This window comes from Arvicola amphibius, chromosome 9 (assembly GCF_903992535.2).
Source record: "Arvicola amphibius chromosome 9, mArvAmp1.2, whole genome shotgun sequence".
Taxonomy (NCBI): Eukaryota; Metazoa; Chordata; class Mammalia; order Rodentia; family Cricetidae; genus Arvicola; species Arvicola amphibius.
The window spans coordinates 119,365,412-119,381,643 of record NC_052055.2 but is presented as its reverse complement, the minus strand read 5'-3'; the positions used below and the strand labels follow the sequence as shown (position 1 = coordinate 119,381,643).

Genomic DNA, 16,232 nt, shown 5'->3' with positions numbered 1-16,232 from the left:
TCCAAAAGCCACAGAGAGACCCTGTCTCGAAAAGCCAAAAAACAAAACAAAACAAAACAAAACAACAACAAAAACCTTCAACTGTTTCCCAGGGGAAGAGAGAAGAAGAGCCAGAGCCCTGGTATTTAAATCAGGGTGGAGCTCAGCCAGCCACAGAGCAGACAAGAAGCCTTGGGGTGGGGGATGGGGTGGTGGAGGTGGGGAGGCTCTATAGAGAGAGTAAGGAGGCTCTGAGTACCAGAGAAGATGCTCAGAACAGGGACCGTCTCCCTGGCCCTAGCTGCTCCTTTTGGTTTCATATCCAAAACCCGACTTAATTCAAGATGATGAGAACTTGTGTCTTTCATTAGTGTCAGAACGTGGGCCTGATCCCACAGAATTTCATGAATGGGCCCCAGATATTAGACCCTGAGCTATTTACACTGTTGGGTTTTGCTATGATCCAGCTACTACTGTTTCCTGGTTCTAACATGTCAGTATAAGAAATTATGTAAGTTGATTTTGATTTTACAGGAGCCCATAGTTAAGAGACTTTGGATTGTTTGTTTGTTTGTTTTGTTTTGTTTTGTTTTGTTTTCGACACAGGGTTTCTCTGTAGCTTTGGAGCCTGTCCTGGAACTTGCTCTGTAGACCTGGCTGGTCTTGAACTCACAGAGATCCGCCTGCCTCTGCCTCCCGAGTGCTGGGTGGGATTAAAGGCATGTGCCACTGTCTCCTGATTGAGACTTTGAGTTTTTAAAGTGAGCATGGAATTTTAAGTTGTTGGAATTTTAAAAAAGAGTGTGGGACTTTTAAAAGCTGAACTGTTTTATATTGTGACGATATGACACCTTGGGAACAAACAAGGAAGGAAAGGTTATGGTTTACTAATGATGTGGTTGTGTGTCAAAGCTGGCAAGGGGTAAATTGTGCTGGTTAGTTTTTGTCAACTTGTCACAAGGTTAGCTATATTTGGAAAGAGGGAATCTTAACTGAGTAATTGCCTCCATCAGATTAGCCTATGTGTATGCCTATAGGGGCACTTTCTTGATTCATGATTGATGTGGAAGGACACAGCACACTGTGGGTAAAGCCACACCTGAGCTAGTGGCCCTGGGTTCTATAAGAAAGCAAGCTGAACAAGCCATGGGAAACAAGCCAACAAGCAGCCTCTCCTCCATGATCTTAGCTTCAATTCCTGCCTCCAGTTCCTGCCTCCAGTTCCTGCCCTGACTCCCTCAGTGATGGATCATGGTGGGAAATGTAAGCCAATACATGCCCCCAGGTTGGTTTAGGTCAGTGTTTTTATCGCAGCAATAAGACCATATCTATCTCATAAGACCATATCTGTCTATCTCTTCTTGCAGTTCTGGGGATAGACCCCAGGACCATGCTAGGCAAGTGTGCTACCACTGAGCCCCTCTAGTGACTTTCAGGTGGAATTAATCATAGCTGTAGAGATTGAAGTCATAATAACTCCGTGGTGTCTTTAAGGTGTCTGAACATTAATGGTTATTTATCTATTTAATAGACGTACACAAAAGAGTGGGCTGATATTCTAAACCACAAGAGCAGGCACGTGGAGGAAGCTGTGAAAGAGCTTATATCAATATTTGAGCAAATCTACGAAGTTAAATACACCGGGAAACAAGCTAAGCATGTGCCAGGTAACTCCACTAGGAAATGTTTGAGACCCAAGAGCTGTGGATAGATCCCCCCATGGGTACCTCCTGCTAGGGAAATAGCAAGGCTTCAGCTTCCCTCAGGGAGACCAGATGTCCAGGATAATCCACACTGTTGGCACAAACAGCTTAGACCCCAGGAGCTCCTGGTAGCACTTAGGGAATAGTGGGGTACTTGAGATCCTAGTTTTAGGATGCCAGCCATTAGCCAGCTCTACAAGTCAGCCTTCCTATAGAGAGATCGCTCAGTCCTGCTATGTAGTGTTCTCTCTCTCTCTCTCTCTCTCTCTCTCTCTCTCTCTCTCTCTCTCTCTCTCTCTCTGTGTGTGTGTATATTCTAATGTCACTTTGACCATTTGACTCGTTTTACTTTTTTAAAAACACCTAAGAGCAAAATCTCTAGTTTTCTTGACTCTGAAAATTCTAATTTGACAAGACTGTGTTTTAAGATACCCCCACCTAAGCCGGGCGGTGGTGGCGCACGCCTTTAATCCCAGCACTCGGGAGGCAGAGGCAGGCGGATCTCTGAGTTCGAGGCCAGCCTGGTCTACAAGAGCTAGTTCCAGGACAGGCTCTAGAAGCTACAGGGAAACCCTGTCTCGAAAAACAAAAACAAAAACAAAAAAAAAAAAAAGATACCCCTACCTACCCCAGCCCTTTCTGCAGAATGAGCTGTGTGTTCCCATTTAGGAATGCCTCGGGGGGTACAGGGTAGAACTAAAATCTCTCCTCCTAGGTCAGAGCAGTGGCAGCACACAGTGTGTATCCCTCTCAGCCTTGATTAAGGGATGGCCGGAGGAGCTTCACGTCCTTTTGTTTTTAAAGATTTCTTTGTGTTTTTATTTACATACATGTGTCTTGGTGTGTGTCTGTCATGTATGTGATGGCATCGGATCCCCTGGAGGCTGAGTTATAGGTGATGGTGAGCCGCCTGTCATGGGAACTGAACTCAGGTCCTCTGGAAGAGCAGCGGATTCTCCTGAGGGCCAAGCCCTCTCTCAGCCCTGAGCTATCTGTCTGAAACTTCCAACTCTGTCTTAGGGTGCTGAGGTTGTCTGACTGGGAATGAGAGATTTCCTCATCTTACCAAATAATTTTGTGTGTGTGTTTCCTATTCTACAAATGTCTTAGAATTTCTAATTTTGCTGAAAGAACCCAGGGCCCCAATGATTCCTGTAATTCCCTGTTCTTAAGCCTAAGTTACAAGCTGCCGAATCTGAACCTCTTTTATGAGGGCTGTGTGATTTTAACTTCCCTACGGGGATTCTACATGTTCTGCTTCTGGATTGCGGTTTAAGAACATGGTTTTAGGTTTGCTGAGATTGCCCTGTCATTGGATAAATTTGCGATGGAAGATTGGTTTAGTTAAAACAATTTTTTTTGAGCTCTATGTAAGAACTGACTGGGCAGAAGTTTGTAGTTGGTGGTTTGGCTCTTTAGTTTCAGAAGGTTTTGTCCTGTCAGTCAGATGCCCTGGTGGCCCAAGCTCCTGCTCTTCCCAGCATCCTCTGCTCAGAGTTACAGTTCAAGGCTGGTTTTTATGAGTCAGGCCTCTGCCTAGACTCGAGGTTTGCTGCCAATGCAGTGCTGAAGGGCTCTGCCTAGCAGAGGTCAGAGGTCAGCTATGTTAGCTAAGTGCCAAGGCCCCTGAAGGGGAGCAGGCGTTTTTTCATGAGATGGAAACATTCCAGTCAGAGATCCCATTGAAGTGGTATTATGAGAAAGGAGGGAAGGACCTCCAGACAGAGACTGATTGGATGCACCAGGCCCATGAGTTTGTCTTTGTAATGAGTTCCCTGGTGTTCTCTATAAGGGGTGAGGCCACTAGAGAGCAATGCCTGGAGACATCTTTTGATTGATACACAGTGCCGGTGGATGCTACTGGTTTCTAGGCCGGGATGCTGGAAACATCTTCCAGAATGGCCCTAGTAGCAAAGGATTGTGGGCCAAGAGTGTCCATATGCTAGCCCAAAAGCCCTGATCTACGGAGCGGAGCGCTTACAAAGCATGGCTGGTTTCCCCGTAGTTTCCCACTTAGCTAGTTCATGTCGGAAGTGTCCAAAGCACCAAAACGTGAGCTCATTCCGTTAGAATACTCAGGTGTCAATGAGTGACTTAGGTAGATGGGATGTGCAGCTGTCTTACATTCTTCCTTACTCGTTGTGTGTGTGTGTGTGTGTGTGTGTGTATGTGTGTGTATGTGTGTGTGTCTGCTGGTGCCCATATGGAGGTCAACGGTCAATCTCTGATGACTTTCTAAAATTACATATATTACATATATATTATATATTATATATTACATATATTACATATATTTTGTGTGGGGGACAGAAGGTAACGTGTGACAGTCTGTTTTCTGTTCCTGCTGGGTGGACTCCAGGAATAGAACTCAGGTCATCAGGCTGCCAACAAGCACCAGTGCCCATTGAGCCGCCTCACCAGCCCACACCTGGAATTTAAATTTTTTTTAAATTTTTTTAATTTTAATTTTTATTTTTGGTAACATCTCTTAGTGGCCCAGAATTCATCAATATGGTCAGGTCAGCTGGCCAGTAAGCCCCAGGTTTCCCCCTTTCTGTGTCTCTTCAGTGCTGGGCTTGCAAGCATATCACCATTCTCAGCTTTTTATGTGGATGTATAAACCAGATTCAGGTCCTCCCCACCGTTTTGTTTTGTTTTGTTGTTTTTTTTTCCCCTCTGAATTCTAAATACAAAGATGGAGTATATCGATGGAATATATTTTTAGTTGAATAATACGTCTTTTGAGATGGCTATTTCAAATTGAATTCCTAGTAGAAGGAATATAAAGGAAACCTTAAATAACATTTTTTTCTGAGAACTGGTTTTTTTTAATGAAATTTATTTTAAAAAGGAGCTTCTTGGGCAGTTAAGAGCACTGGCTGCTCTTACAGAGGACCCAGGTCCTGTTCCCAGGACCCACACTGCAGCTCACAATGGTCTGTTAATCCAGTTCCAGGGTTTCAGCACCCCCTTCTGGCATCCGCAGGTACGGCGCACATATGATGCATGTACAATCAATCCCACAGGCAAACCACCTATACACATAAAATAAAAATGAAGAAAAAAGCCAAAGAAAAGAGCTTCCGGATAAAGAGTAAGGCTTGATCACACAGGATAAGTGCAACCCTAGACATTCAAGTCTTACTTTTTTTTTTTTTTTGTCTTCTATGTCCAGAGCAAAAGAAGCATGTTGTTTTTGGAAGTGAGACAGAAGAGGGTGACAGCCTTGATTATGATACTGAGGCAAAGGAAGTTGACACCAATGACAAAGAAGATGAATTTAAAAAGGTATTTATTGTGGGGTTTGTGTGTCAGTGATTCAGTGAGATTGTAGATCGAGAGGAGAGAGGCTTGTGTATCTCCTCTGCCCATCCCCCACACCAGGCCTCGAGAAACCTCACACTCAAGTTTCTGTGTGCATTATCGAATATTGAGCAAGCCTGGATTTTTCAAACACACTGTTTCTCTTTCTTTCTTTGAAATTCTGCTTTTGGGTCTGCCCTCAGGTGGCTTGCTAGGCTGTTTCTGCAAGCACTCTTTCTTCATGCATTAACAAATACGTGTTACGCATTTGTCTGAAGAAACCCAGGCAAGCAATGTAGGGTTGAATTTATTCCTCCGGTGCTACTGAAATTGCATGGCTTATTCTTTCTCACGTGTCACTTTCAATATTGAGCCGTTGCTTTGGGGACATTAGGAGTTCATTTCTGGGATTAAATGTAACATGATTTCTTATTACAGGAATGTAAGGAGGTCTATGCGTTCTTCTCTCATCAATTACTGGACAGTCTACAAAAAGCGACGCGCTTATCTTTGGACACAATGAAACGGAGAATATTTGTTGGAAGGCAAGTTGAAAATGTGCTAAAAATGTCTGATAAGCTGCCTGTAACAATGTAATTCAGTAGTATCTCTTATTATTTATCTGTTGGTTTATTTTTGAGAAAGGGTCTTTAGTATCCAAACTATGTAGCTTTTTCTAAATGAACAAAACTGATAGTATATATACATATATTATTATTAACATACATACATACATATATTACATACATAACATACATATATTATTTTTAATGCCATGGGCAGACAGACAGCTGTGTGGAGGATGAGCTGAGCAGTTCAGGCTCCAGCACCAAAGACAGCATGTTAGGGTCTTGGAGGAGAAATCAAGGCCCATATGGCAGAAGGGTGGAGGGATGGGGGAATGGAGGAGGGTGGCTGGGTGTGGGGTGGGTGGGTGTGGGGTAGATGGCGGTGGGCAGGTGTTTCTTCGGAGAGGTCTCTGAGGATGGGGACCATTTCCCAGCCTGAGTCTGCAGCCTGCAGGAGGCAGGGAAGCCAGTGGGGAGCAGGCTGTGTTGCTCCCCTCTTGAGGCTTTGGTTTCTGGAACAGGTTGGAGATGGTGATATGCTTCTCTGATGCCTTTTGGCTGAGCAGCTCTCTTGTATGTGGGGAGGAGCTTTTCCTGGCTCTCAGGTTGCGCCCTTTGTATCCTGGCCCCTCCTGTTTTCCTGGGTCTCACAGGGAGACTGAGTTAGTTCCCTTTGTGTGCTTGTTTACTCCTCATTGAAGTAATGGTCACTGAGTGGTTATAAGGAGCTCTCTGTGTGCTTTGGGGCTTTCTCTTTGTGTCTTTATCTTCCTTTTGGTCCCCACTCCCCTCTGGTGCCCCCTACACAGATGGGTGTTTTGTCCCAGTGACAGCATTTCTTGCATTCAGAAGGAGAGAATGGGAAGTCTGCATTTTTCAAATAATCTTGTCTAGAAGAGCAATGGGTGTCGAGGCCGAGGCCACTTGTGAGACTAATTCTAACTCTGTCTGTGGGCCCATGTGTCTGTCTATCCACGAGTGACATTGTTTAAAAAGCAGTTTCTGGAAGGCTTTGACTGGGAACACGGTAATAACAAATTCAAGAGACAAGTGGAGACAAAACAGTTGTTGCTAAAAAATGGTCTGGCGTGCTGATTTGGCCCAAGATGATGATGGTTTTTACAGCCCTCCGATTGTAAAGTTTCCTGTCCTTTCTCCCTACAGGCCAGGACTTGTCCCTGTTCCAAATTCACCATCCTTTTGTTCAGGACATCGAACCTTAGCCTATGAACAGCTTTTGGCTTGGGATGCCCCTTTTCTGAGTGTGGGCTCTGTTACAGAATACCCGCAATTGTCCAGCTCTCCAGCTGCCAGCTGGAGGAGGGGCCTAGAGCCTCCAACTTCCCTGCAGCTGGGAAGAACTTCAGCAAACCTCATACTGAAAATGGACCATCACAATCTATTTCCCCCATGTCTAATCATGTAGGAGTATCTATTAAAAAGTGCATGAGCCTGGGTCTGGTGGCACAAGCTCATAATCCCAGGTACTTAGGAAGTTAAGGCATGAGAATCACAGGTTCAAGGGCAGCCGTGGGCAACTTAGTGAAACCCTGCCTCAAAGTAAAAAGATTATGAAGTTCCGTAATAGAGTATTTTCCTAGCACACACAAAGGCCTCATTTTAACCCCAGTAATACAAAAAGAAATCATAAATAAATAAATACCATAACATAAAGTATGGCTTTTGTTGGTGTTAGCCTCCATTATTACAAGCAGCAGCAGACAGATTCAACAATTGAAGCGAGGGTTATTGAGGGTGAAGAGACAGACACACACAGACACAGAGAAAATGACTTCCGTAAAGCAGAGGGGACTCAGGAAGTGACAGAACCAGTCTTCTCCAGTGGGCTAGGGGTTTTAAAACCTTTGAAGGCTTTTTCCTCCCCTACTTGAGGTCCAGTCAGTTTGAAGACTGATAGGCCCAGAACTGTAATGTGATATGTCTCAATCCAGCCTGGGCCTTGTTGGGCCAGTCCGTCAGCAACTGGCCCTGCTGGTGGGAGACAAAAGCCTACAAGGCCCTTGTTCCAAGCTGCCAGGCTTTTGTCTCAAGTCAGGAGGTGAGGAAGACTCCGGCCATCTTGGAAATTCTCCTCGTTTATTGTCTAGCCATGGCCCCTCCCCCTACCTGGGAGTCAGCCTGTCCTAGTCTCTCAGAAGAATGCCATTTAGTGACATTGTGTGTCTAGTCATTACTGAGAGGAAGCAACACTCAAACCCTAAGAGATGTAAGCCGGGCGGTGGTGGCGCACGCCTTTAATCCCAGCACTCGGGAGGCAGAGGCAGGCGGATCTCTGAGTTCGAGGCCAGCCTGGTCTACAAGAGCTAGTTCCAGGACAGGCTCTAGAAACTACAGGGAAACCCTGTCTCGAAAAACCAAAAAAAGAAAAAAGAAAAAAAAAAAACCCTAAGAGATGTATGTGTGTGTAATATTCTACTTCCGAGAATATCAAATTGATGTTTTTTTTTTAAATTCTGTGCAGTTTGTGGCTCTATGATAAATAGCATTCTTTTGGTATAATTTGGTATTTTAAAAGTACAGTACCCTTTTATTGATTTCATCACAATTTCATACATGTAAACAATGTACATTGACCATATCTACCGCCCAACCCTCCCCAGGAACTTCCAACACTCCCCTTTCCTGCCTTCATATTCTCTTTCCGTTTGTTGGTTACCCTGTGAGTCTTTTTGTTTTGTTTTTCAAGACAGAGTTTCTTTGTGTAGCTCTGACTGTCCTGGAACTCACTCTGTAGATATCAGGCTGGCCTTGAACTCATAGACAGCTGCCTGCCCCTGCCTCCCGAGTGCTGGGGTTAAACGCGTGCGCCACCACTGCCCAGCATATCCCGTGAGTCTTGTCAGTGGTAACTGTGGGATGCTGACTGCTGAGACTGGCTTGATCTTGTGCAGGTCTGGCGCAGGCAGCCACAGGTGTGGAGAGTTAATGTGTCCTAGTCATCTCACAGCCAGGACAAAGCACCTTCCGGCATTCCCCACCCCCAGCCCTTACATTCTTTCTGCCCCCTCTTCTTGATGTTCCCTGAACTTAGGTCTGGGAGTGGGTAGTGGCTTTTGCTTTTCCAGGATTAAAGATGGTTTTTATTTTTAGGACGGAAACATACAGCAGTGTTAGAAACAGAAATCCAGGCTAACATTCACTGTCTGTTATTTTAGCCAAGGGCGGAAACGGTCAGAGGATATCATATCCTTTATAAAAACTGAAGTGCACCTTGCAATTCCTAATGTGGTAAGTCTTATTTTTGGTGATATTTTGGTAATGTATTTTAGAAACACAGTAGTAGGTGAGTGTTTAGAGTGTGAGGCTTTGGGTCCCTAGCATTGCAAAAGTAAGTAAATAAATAAAATTAAAAAATAATTCTGTATGAGAACTGGACACTTAGAATAATACCTTAGTTCTGTGTGTTTTTGTTTTAATCTACTTTAAAATTTATTTTTAACTTTTATTTTATTTGTGTGTGTATGTGTGTATGTGTATACATGGGTGCAGCCCATGGGGGCCAGAAAAGGGTTCACATCCTCTGAAGCTGGACCTGAAGGTGGTTATGAGCCACCCAGCATGGGTTCTGGGAACTGAGCTTGGGACCTATGAAAGAGGTACACTTTCTTAATCCCTGAGCCTGTAACTAGTCTTGAATAAAAATTAAAAATAGAAAAATGTCACCACTTCTATCTATTAATAAAACCTTTGAGCCAAGGGGTAGCTCAGGGATAGAACATTTGCATAGTGTATAGAGGGACACTGGGTTTGATCCCTAGCAACCCACACATGCACACATACACCCTACTTCTAAATGCTCATGGTGTGTTCCAAGCTGGTGTAGGTGTGAAGGTCTAGTCTGCCATCGATTAGCAAACAGGAATCATCCTACTGTTTTCTTTAGACATTAAAATAAACTCCATAGCTGCCACAATCCCTTTCCCAAACCCAGCATCACGAGGCACCTCATTGAGTATGGTAGGGCGGAGTGAGAGGAACCTGCATACGGAGTATCATGCAGCTCCTGCGGTTCCCATTGGCAGCTCAGCTGCTGCTTGCTGCCTGGGACTCGAAGCCACACAGGGTAGTCTGGGTGCCATCAGGAACAGCCTGTGATCCTCCCGATACCACACCCCGCAATCTGGCCTCCTAGAGGAGAGCTTTGTAGTTGACACATTTCAAAGACTCGAAAGGATTCCCAGTGCTCCAGCTCGTTCTGTGATTGTAATCCACTGGTGTGGATTCCTTGACCTTGTGGCCAGCGGTGGTGGGTAAAACTGGGAACTCTCCAGGGTGCCGGCTGTCGGCAGCACCTCCTGGCACAACCCTTAGCGAAAAGCAGCCGGCCGTAGGCTCTGACTGCACATGGGAGTTGGATGGCTAGACTCTGGTGGGTTGGGGAGGCTGCCCGTGCTGGGAGGATTGCACATGGGCTGCTACTCCTCTCCCCACCCCCCCACCCCCAGGTGATGGTTCCTAGCCTGGATGACATTCAGCAAGCCATCAACCGCATGATCCAGTTTACCCTGGAGGTCAGCCGAGGAGTGGCACACTGGGGCCAGCAGCAGGTCAGACGAATGAAGTCCATTCCCAACAGCGCCTCTCGCACCACCACCGACCAAAACCACCCAAGCACAGGGAAAATGCTGAAGAAGGAAGAGAGTAAGGAAACCGAAACACCCCGGTAATCCAACATGTGTGTGCCTGTGAGTGCAGATGCTCACAGAGGCCACAAGAGGGCACCGATGCCCTGGAGCTGGAACTACAGGTGGTCACCGCCTGATGTGCATGCTGAGAACTGAAACTTGGGACCTCTGCAAGAGCAGCAATTGCTCTTAATCACTGAGCTATCTCCAGTCCCCATATATATGTGTGTGTATATATATAAATTATGATTGTAAAATGTGTATGATTGATAACACACACACACACACACACAATCATTTCTTTCTAGCTTTGGCTCCAGGTGAACAAAGGTTTGTAGTTTCATCCCTGTTCTGTAGTAATTGTGGAAAGGAACCTCAGCACTGACTCCCCTTTCAGCAGCCTGGGTGCTCTCATAACATTCTGGGCCTTTCACAGCTGCACGATGGGTAATGGCCCCAAACTGCTAACAAATGTCTTGAAACATGAAGGAATAAGCATATGTGGTCTTAATGTTTTTATATCTGTGCACCCTACGTGTGCCTGGTAACCACTGAGATCAGAAAAGGGCAGCGTTCCCTGGGACTGGAGTTATAAACAGTCGCAAGCCACCACTTGGATGCTAGGAATGGAACCCAGCTTGCTCTAAACTGCTACGCCGTCTCTCGAGCTTCAGCTGTTGTCTTCTATGCAGCTAAGTTCTCAGTCATACGATAGGCTGAGCTACCAAGGCATGCCACAGCACCAGCCAGCTAGCCGATCAAGTTAGCCCAGCACCTTGTGTTTTATTTTGCATAAATCTAATTCAGTAACAGAGCAAATGGGGTCACAGGCAACTCGGTAAACACCATACATAGTTCTAGTCAACGGAGCAGTTGTGCAGGAACACGGGCCCCTAATCCCAAGGTATGCCGTTGCAAAGGAGAAACTGGGATCCTGTAATTTCACAGGAAGGCTAATGCTTTTTACTTGTCGAAGACTGCTTTTCTGCTGCATGGGCCAATCAAACGCCAACAGCCAATCCTGGTGGCACACACCCATCATCCCAGCACTCAAGAGGGAGGTAGCTATAAGAGGGTCAGAAGTCAAGGACATCATGAGCTACGCAGCAAGTTCAAGACCAGCCTGGGCTAGTATGAAATCCTGTCTCAGAAAGAAAGCTAGGGTAGGGTAGGAGCAGTGAGATGGCTCAGCAAGTAGAGGTGCTTGCTGCCCAGTCTGACAGTCCACGTTCAAGAGTCCACATGGTGGAAAGAGAGAATTGACTCCCCCAAGTCGACCGCTGACCTCCATGGTATGGCGTACCTGAGAAGACACACACACACACACACACACACACACACACACACACACACACACACACACACCAGGGGTTGGTGAGATGGCTCAGTGGGTAAAAGTGCTTGCTACCATGCTTGACAGCCTGATCTCTATTCTTGGGAACTACTTAGTGGAAAGAGAGAACTGACCTTTGATGTTGTCATCTTGACTTCCAAGTAAATAAATTATATATGTAACCAAACCACACACACACACACCACACACTCACACACACACATTCACACACACACACACTCACACACACACACTCACACACACACACACACTCACACACACACACACATTGTTTTTAGACGACCCTGTCCATATTACAGTTGATAGTATCTTCGAGCTAAACATAGATACTATCTTCATTGAAACATCTGCTTTCAGGGTCGTTCGAAGAAACCATCCCTGCTAGGAAACTGAAGAACTTTTATCCTGGGGTGGCGGAGCACAAAGACATCTCCAAGCTGGTCCTCCTCCTGTCTTCCTCCGTGAATTCTCTCCGGAAGGCAGCCAATGAGGCCCTGCAGGACTTTCAGAAGTACAAGACTCTGTGGACCGAGGACCGTGATGTGAAAGTCAAGGTGTGTTTCTACTGGTTGTGGGTGTTTGTGTTTGCTTATCTTTGACCCTTGAGGGGTGTGTTTGTATGTGTGTGTATATGTATATGTGTGTGTATGTGTGTATATATATATGTGTGTGTATGTGTGTATGTGTGTATATATATATGTGTGTGTGTATGTGTATGTGTGTGTATGTGTGTATATATATGTGTGTGTGTATGTGTGTGTGTAGATGGAGTAGGGGTGGAATGAAGCTATTGGGGATAATGAGAGGACTCTGAATGCAGGGCAAGAACCCAGGAACGCCAGAAATCTAGCTCTTGTCTCAGTGATGCCCTGAGGCAGTAGACAGCAGCGAGGCTCTGGCAGGACTAGGCAGCATATACCTACTCCCTCACAAAGTCCCAATGACAAAGTGCATTTCCTCCAGAGTTCCCCTTGGGGAACAAATGAGTTTATGTCCTGATGGAGCACGAGCGACCCTACAATAGCTGCACTGTGAGAGGCCGTACCAGCACGGGTGATCCCCTCCTCATGGGCTGTGCACATGAAGCCCCCTTCCTTTAGGCCTTTCCACCACGTTCTCTGTGTCCCAAGAGACCCTCAGCGTCATGGGCAGTTCGGGCAGACTTGCATCCGGTTGGGTGGGAAGAGTAGCTGGATACTTGGTGAGGGTCCTGTGACCTTTTCTGCCCTCTCCTTCTGTGAGGAAAGGCCAGCAGTCCACGAGCTGTGAGGATGTGTCACAGACTAGCCCATGTTGCACACAGAGGATAGCCATGCGCGGTAGAGACACAGCGAGGCTAGTGAACCCAGACTCGCCAGTCCCAGTGTCCTGTGTCACTCCTTCAGGCAGACTTGTATCCTAGGGCCTACCAGGATAGCCAGTGGCTCACAGCATAGGCAAGTGAACAAGTGTGCCAGCCACTGTCAGGACCCTCCCAGGACAAGGGGAAGGCAGTATGGCGTAGGCAGTATCCATGCGCACATGCATGACTGGATTGCCCTGTGACTTGGACCACCCAGTCAGGAGCTGAACTATAAAGGAACTAAGGAAGGGTATATAATGCTACCTGCTGTGCTCAGGTGTGCCTTTGGGTGTGAATCCATTGAACCAGTTCCGTTGGCTCATATGAACACTGCTTCCTTGCAGCGAGCCTTAGGGTTCCATCTCCCTGTAGGGAATCCCGTTATAGAGAAAGTGCAGTTCTCTATCTTAACCTTTAAAGGTGCGTGTGTTGGACTCCCGAGGACCAAAGGGAGTTGTAACTGTTGCCTTACCCAACAGGAGTTTTTAGCCAACAACCCGTCCCTGACTGAAATCAGATCGGAAATTCTCCACTACGCCACGTTTGAACAGGAGATTGACGAGCTGAAGCCCATTATTGTTGTGGGAGCCCTTGAACTGCACACGGGTAATGTCAATAGTGTTAACTGGCAGGTCACGCACAGGTGCGGGTTCAAGGGGACACTGAGACGCATTGTTGGGAGTAAGGAGTTATTAACGCCACGGACAGACAGACAACAGCATGGTGGGGCCTTGGAGGTGGGAGTCAGGACACATGGTCCTCTATCTTTAGCTCCCTGAGGATGGGGGAGGGTTCATAGCACAGGCCCCAGCCAGGCTCTCTGATTCCAAGGCGGGAGGTAGGGAAAGGGTGGGGAACAGGACGCATGGCCGTCAATGGATGCTTTGACACAAACTCACCTCTGTAGGTGAGAAACCTGGGCACCTGGAAATCTGGTAGCTAGGGACTCACAAATGATGTCTTGGTGGCATCTCTAAGGGGGAAGGGCTGCTACAGGGGGTGTGGCCAGACTGAAGTCTAAGAGTTATACAAAGTAGTATCTTATTTTTACAAGGCAAAGATATTTTGCTTTGGATGGAAGGGACATCAGTCTATGACCCATGAAATGGTGTTTGACTCAGCAAGCAGCTTTGGTATAGTATTGTAAATGCCAAGTAGTTCTAGGCCATTCATATTCTTTTACCCCGCCTTTTTCTTTTGTTTTGTGTTTTTCTAAGACAGTCTTATTTAGTTCAGGTTAGCCCCAAACTGAATATATAGCTGAAGATGATCCTGAACTCCTGATCTTCCTGCCTCTTTCTCCTGAGTGTTGGGATGACAGACATAAGCAACCACACCCAATTTATGTTAATATATAAAGCTGTGGGGTTGGAGAGATGGCTCACTGGTTAAGAGGATATATTAGTCTTGCTGGGGACCCAAGTTTGGTTCCCAAGGACCCATGTCAGGTGGCTCACCACTGTCTGTAACTCCAAATCCATAGGATCCAATGCTCTCTTCTGGCCTTTGTGGGAACGACTCTCATGTGCACACGCCCCCCCCCCCCCCCCCCAGACACATAGGCATAATTTTAAAATAAGAAATCTTTGAAAAACTAAAACAAAAATGTAAACCACAAAATCCATGATTCGCTGGACCTTCAGGATGGACTAGGGCCAGAGGACAGTGAAGGAGGCTGAGGATACACTTTCTCTCTGCTCCTCCTGTCTTCTTCCAGACGACTCTCAACTCCCCTCCACCCCTATCCCAACAAAAGGACTCTTCAGATCGGTTCCTATAGGTTCTTATAGGTCTGCATTAGCTGGGGGGTCAGTCAGGGCAGAGTCATGCAGTCTAAATATTCTAGCTACGTGGGTGAGACAGGAGTAGAAGAGAAGGCGAGCTAGGGCCACGGTTTGCTGGGAGAAACAGCAGATTTCACTCAGCTGAAAGGGGCTTCCCTAGAGGGAACCAGAGGGAATAAGCGGGGCCTGATGGTAGGTGTCCAGAGCAGCGCATGGCTTACCCAGCAGCACTATCGTTTAGAGACTCCTGCACAGTCACGTCCTTTGCCCACAGCCAGATTCGTAGGAGTGCTTTTTGAAATCTAGTAACTTCCCAACATGCTAGCAGGCTAGGCACACTTCAAGTGACCAGTAGCCACCCGTGGTCAGTGAATACTGAATGGGGCAGGACGGCTGAGGTGCGGAAATCCACAGCACACACAGCAAACCGTTTCAGAGTTCTGTTTTCATCTTTCCTGTCCTCACCAGAGCCAATGAAGTTAGCCTTGTCAATTGAGGCCAAGGCCTGGAAGATGCTGCTCTGTCGCTATCTGAATGAAGAATATAAAAAGAAAATGTCGGACATGATAACATTTATCAACGAGTACTTGAAAAAGTTGTCCAGGCCCATCCGCGACTTGGATGATGTCAGATTTGCCATGGAAGCCCTGTCTTGCATTCGGGACAATGAAATCCAAATGGACATGACTTTGGGACCCATTGAAGTAAGAAATGGTTGCAGCTTGCTTTCTTGAAGTGCCTTTTAAAAATAGAAGCAAGCTTTAAAAGAATGATTCTGTAATACATTTCTTCATCTAGTAGATGGAATAGTCTTTTCTGGTCTTGATATCTTTGGGGGAATTCTAGCGACTTTAACACCAACCACTTACAGAGGAATATTAGCATGCTTTATTGGGTTAGACAATGTTCAATGTTTGATAGAGACACCAACATGTTATGGGAAGGTATTGACCGCACCCTCTCGTATTAATTCTGCTTTGCTAGGTAAGTTATCCAAATAGCTTTAGCTTCATAGATGTTGGTCTTGCTTACACGCACACACATGCCATAGGTGGGAGAACCATAAGAGCCCGTGTAGACTCAGTACTCACTTGCCGGAGCTTAGTTGAACAAAAAAGAATGTCAGGAAAAGCATTATATTCTTTTCCAATTACAGCAGTGGTGAATTACCAGACTGTAAATTCTCCATGGCATCAGACAAGCTTAATGGCTTCCAGGCGTACCCATTTATTACCTTGTTCCTAGAGCTTGTTGGGGATGTCACGGTTTCAGCTGTCACGCATATTTTATAGCTAACGGTGTTTAGAACACATAGTCTCCTTGGCTTTTAGGGATGAAGGGAACCACTCTAGTTTCCTATTCAGAAGGCATGCTCCCATGTAGCTTACAGTGTGGGGAGAGTTGGTCCTCGCACTGCCTCCCTGTGGTGAGAATCCATCATGGCGGGGAAGCACGGCAGCGAGCAGCAGGCATGGTGGCAGGAGCCGCCAGCAGAGAGTTACCATCTTCAAACACAAGCACAAAGCAGGGAGAACAAACTGGAAGGAGGGGG

General features: G+C 46.3%; 1 protein-coding gene across 1 annotated transcript in view; it reads left to right on the top strand.

The window, feature by feature from the left end:
• Positions 1 to 16,232, top strand: part of Dnah8 (dynein axonemal heavy chain 8) — a 225,044-nt gene that overhangs the window by 47,443 nt on the left and 161,369 nt on the right. The window contains exons 21-28 of the mRNA XM_038342351.1: positions 1,511 to 1,646; positions 4,858 to 4,970; positions 5,424 to 5,530; positions 8,731 to 8,803; positions 10,021 to 10,216; positions 11,912 to 12,108; positions 13,376 to 13,502; positions 15,149 to 15,384. Of these exons, the coding sequence (XP_038198279.1) occupies positions 1,511 to 1,646; positions 4,858 to 4,970; positions 5,424 to 5,530; positions 8,731 to 8,803; positions 10,021 to 10,216; positions 11,912 to 12,108; positions 13,376 to 13,502; positions 15,149 to 15,384 (1,185 nt within the window). The remainder of the gene's footprint in view (positions 1 to 1,510; positions 1,647 to 4,857; positions 4,971 to 5,423; positions 5,531 to 8,730; positions 8,804 to 10,020; positions 10,217 to 11,911; positions 12,109 to 13,375; positions 13,503 to 15,148; positions 15,385 to 16,232) is intronic.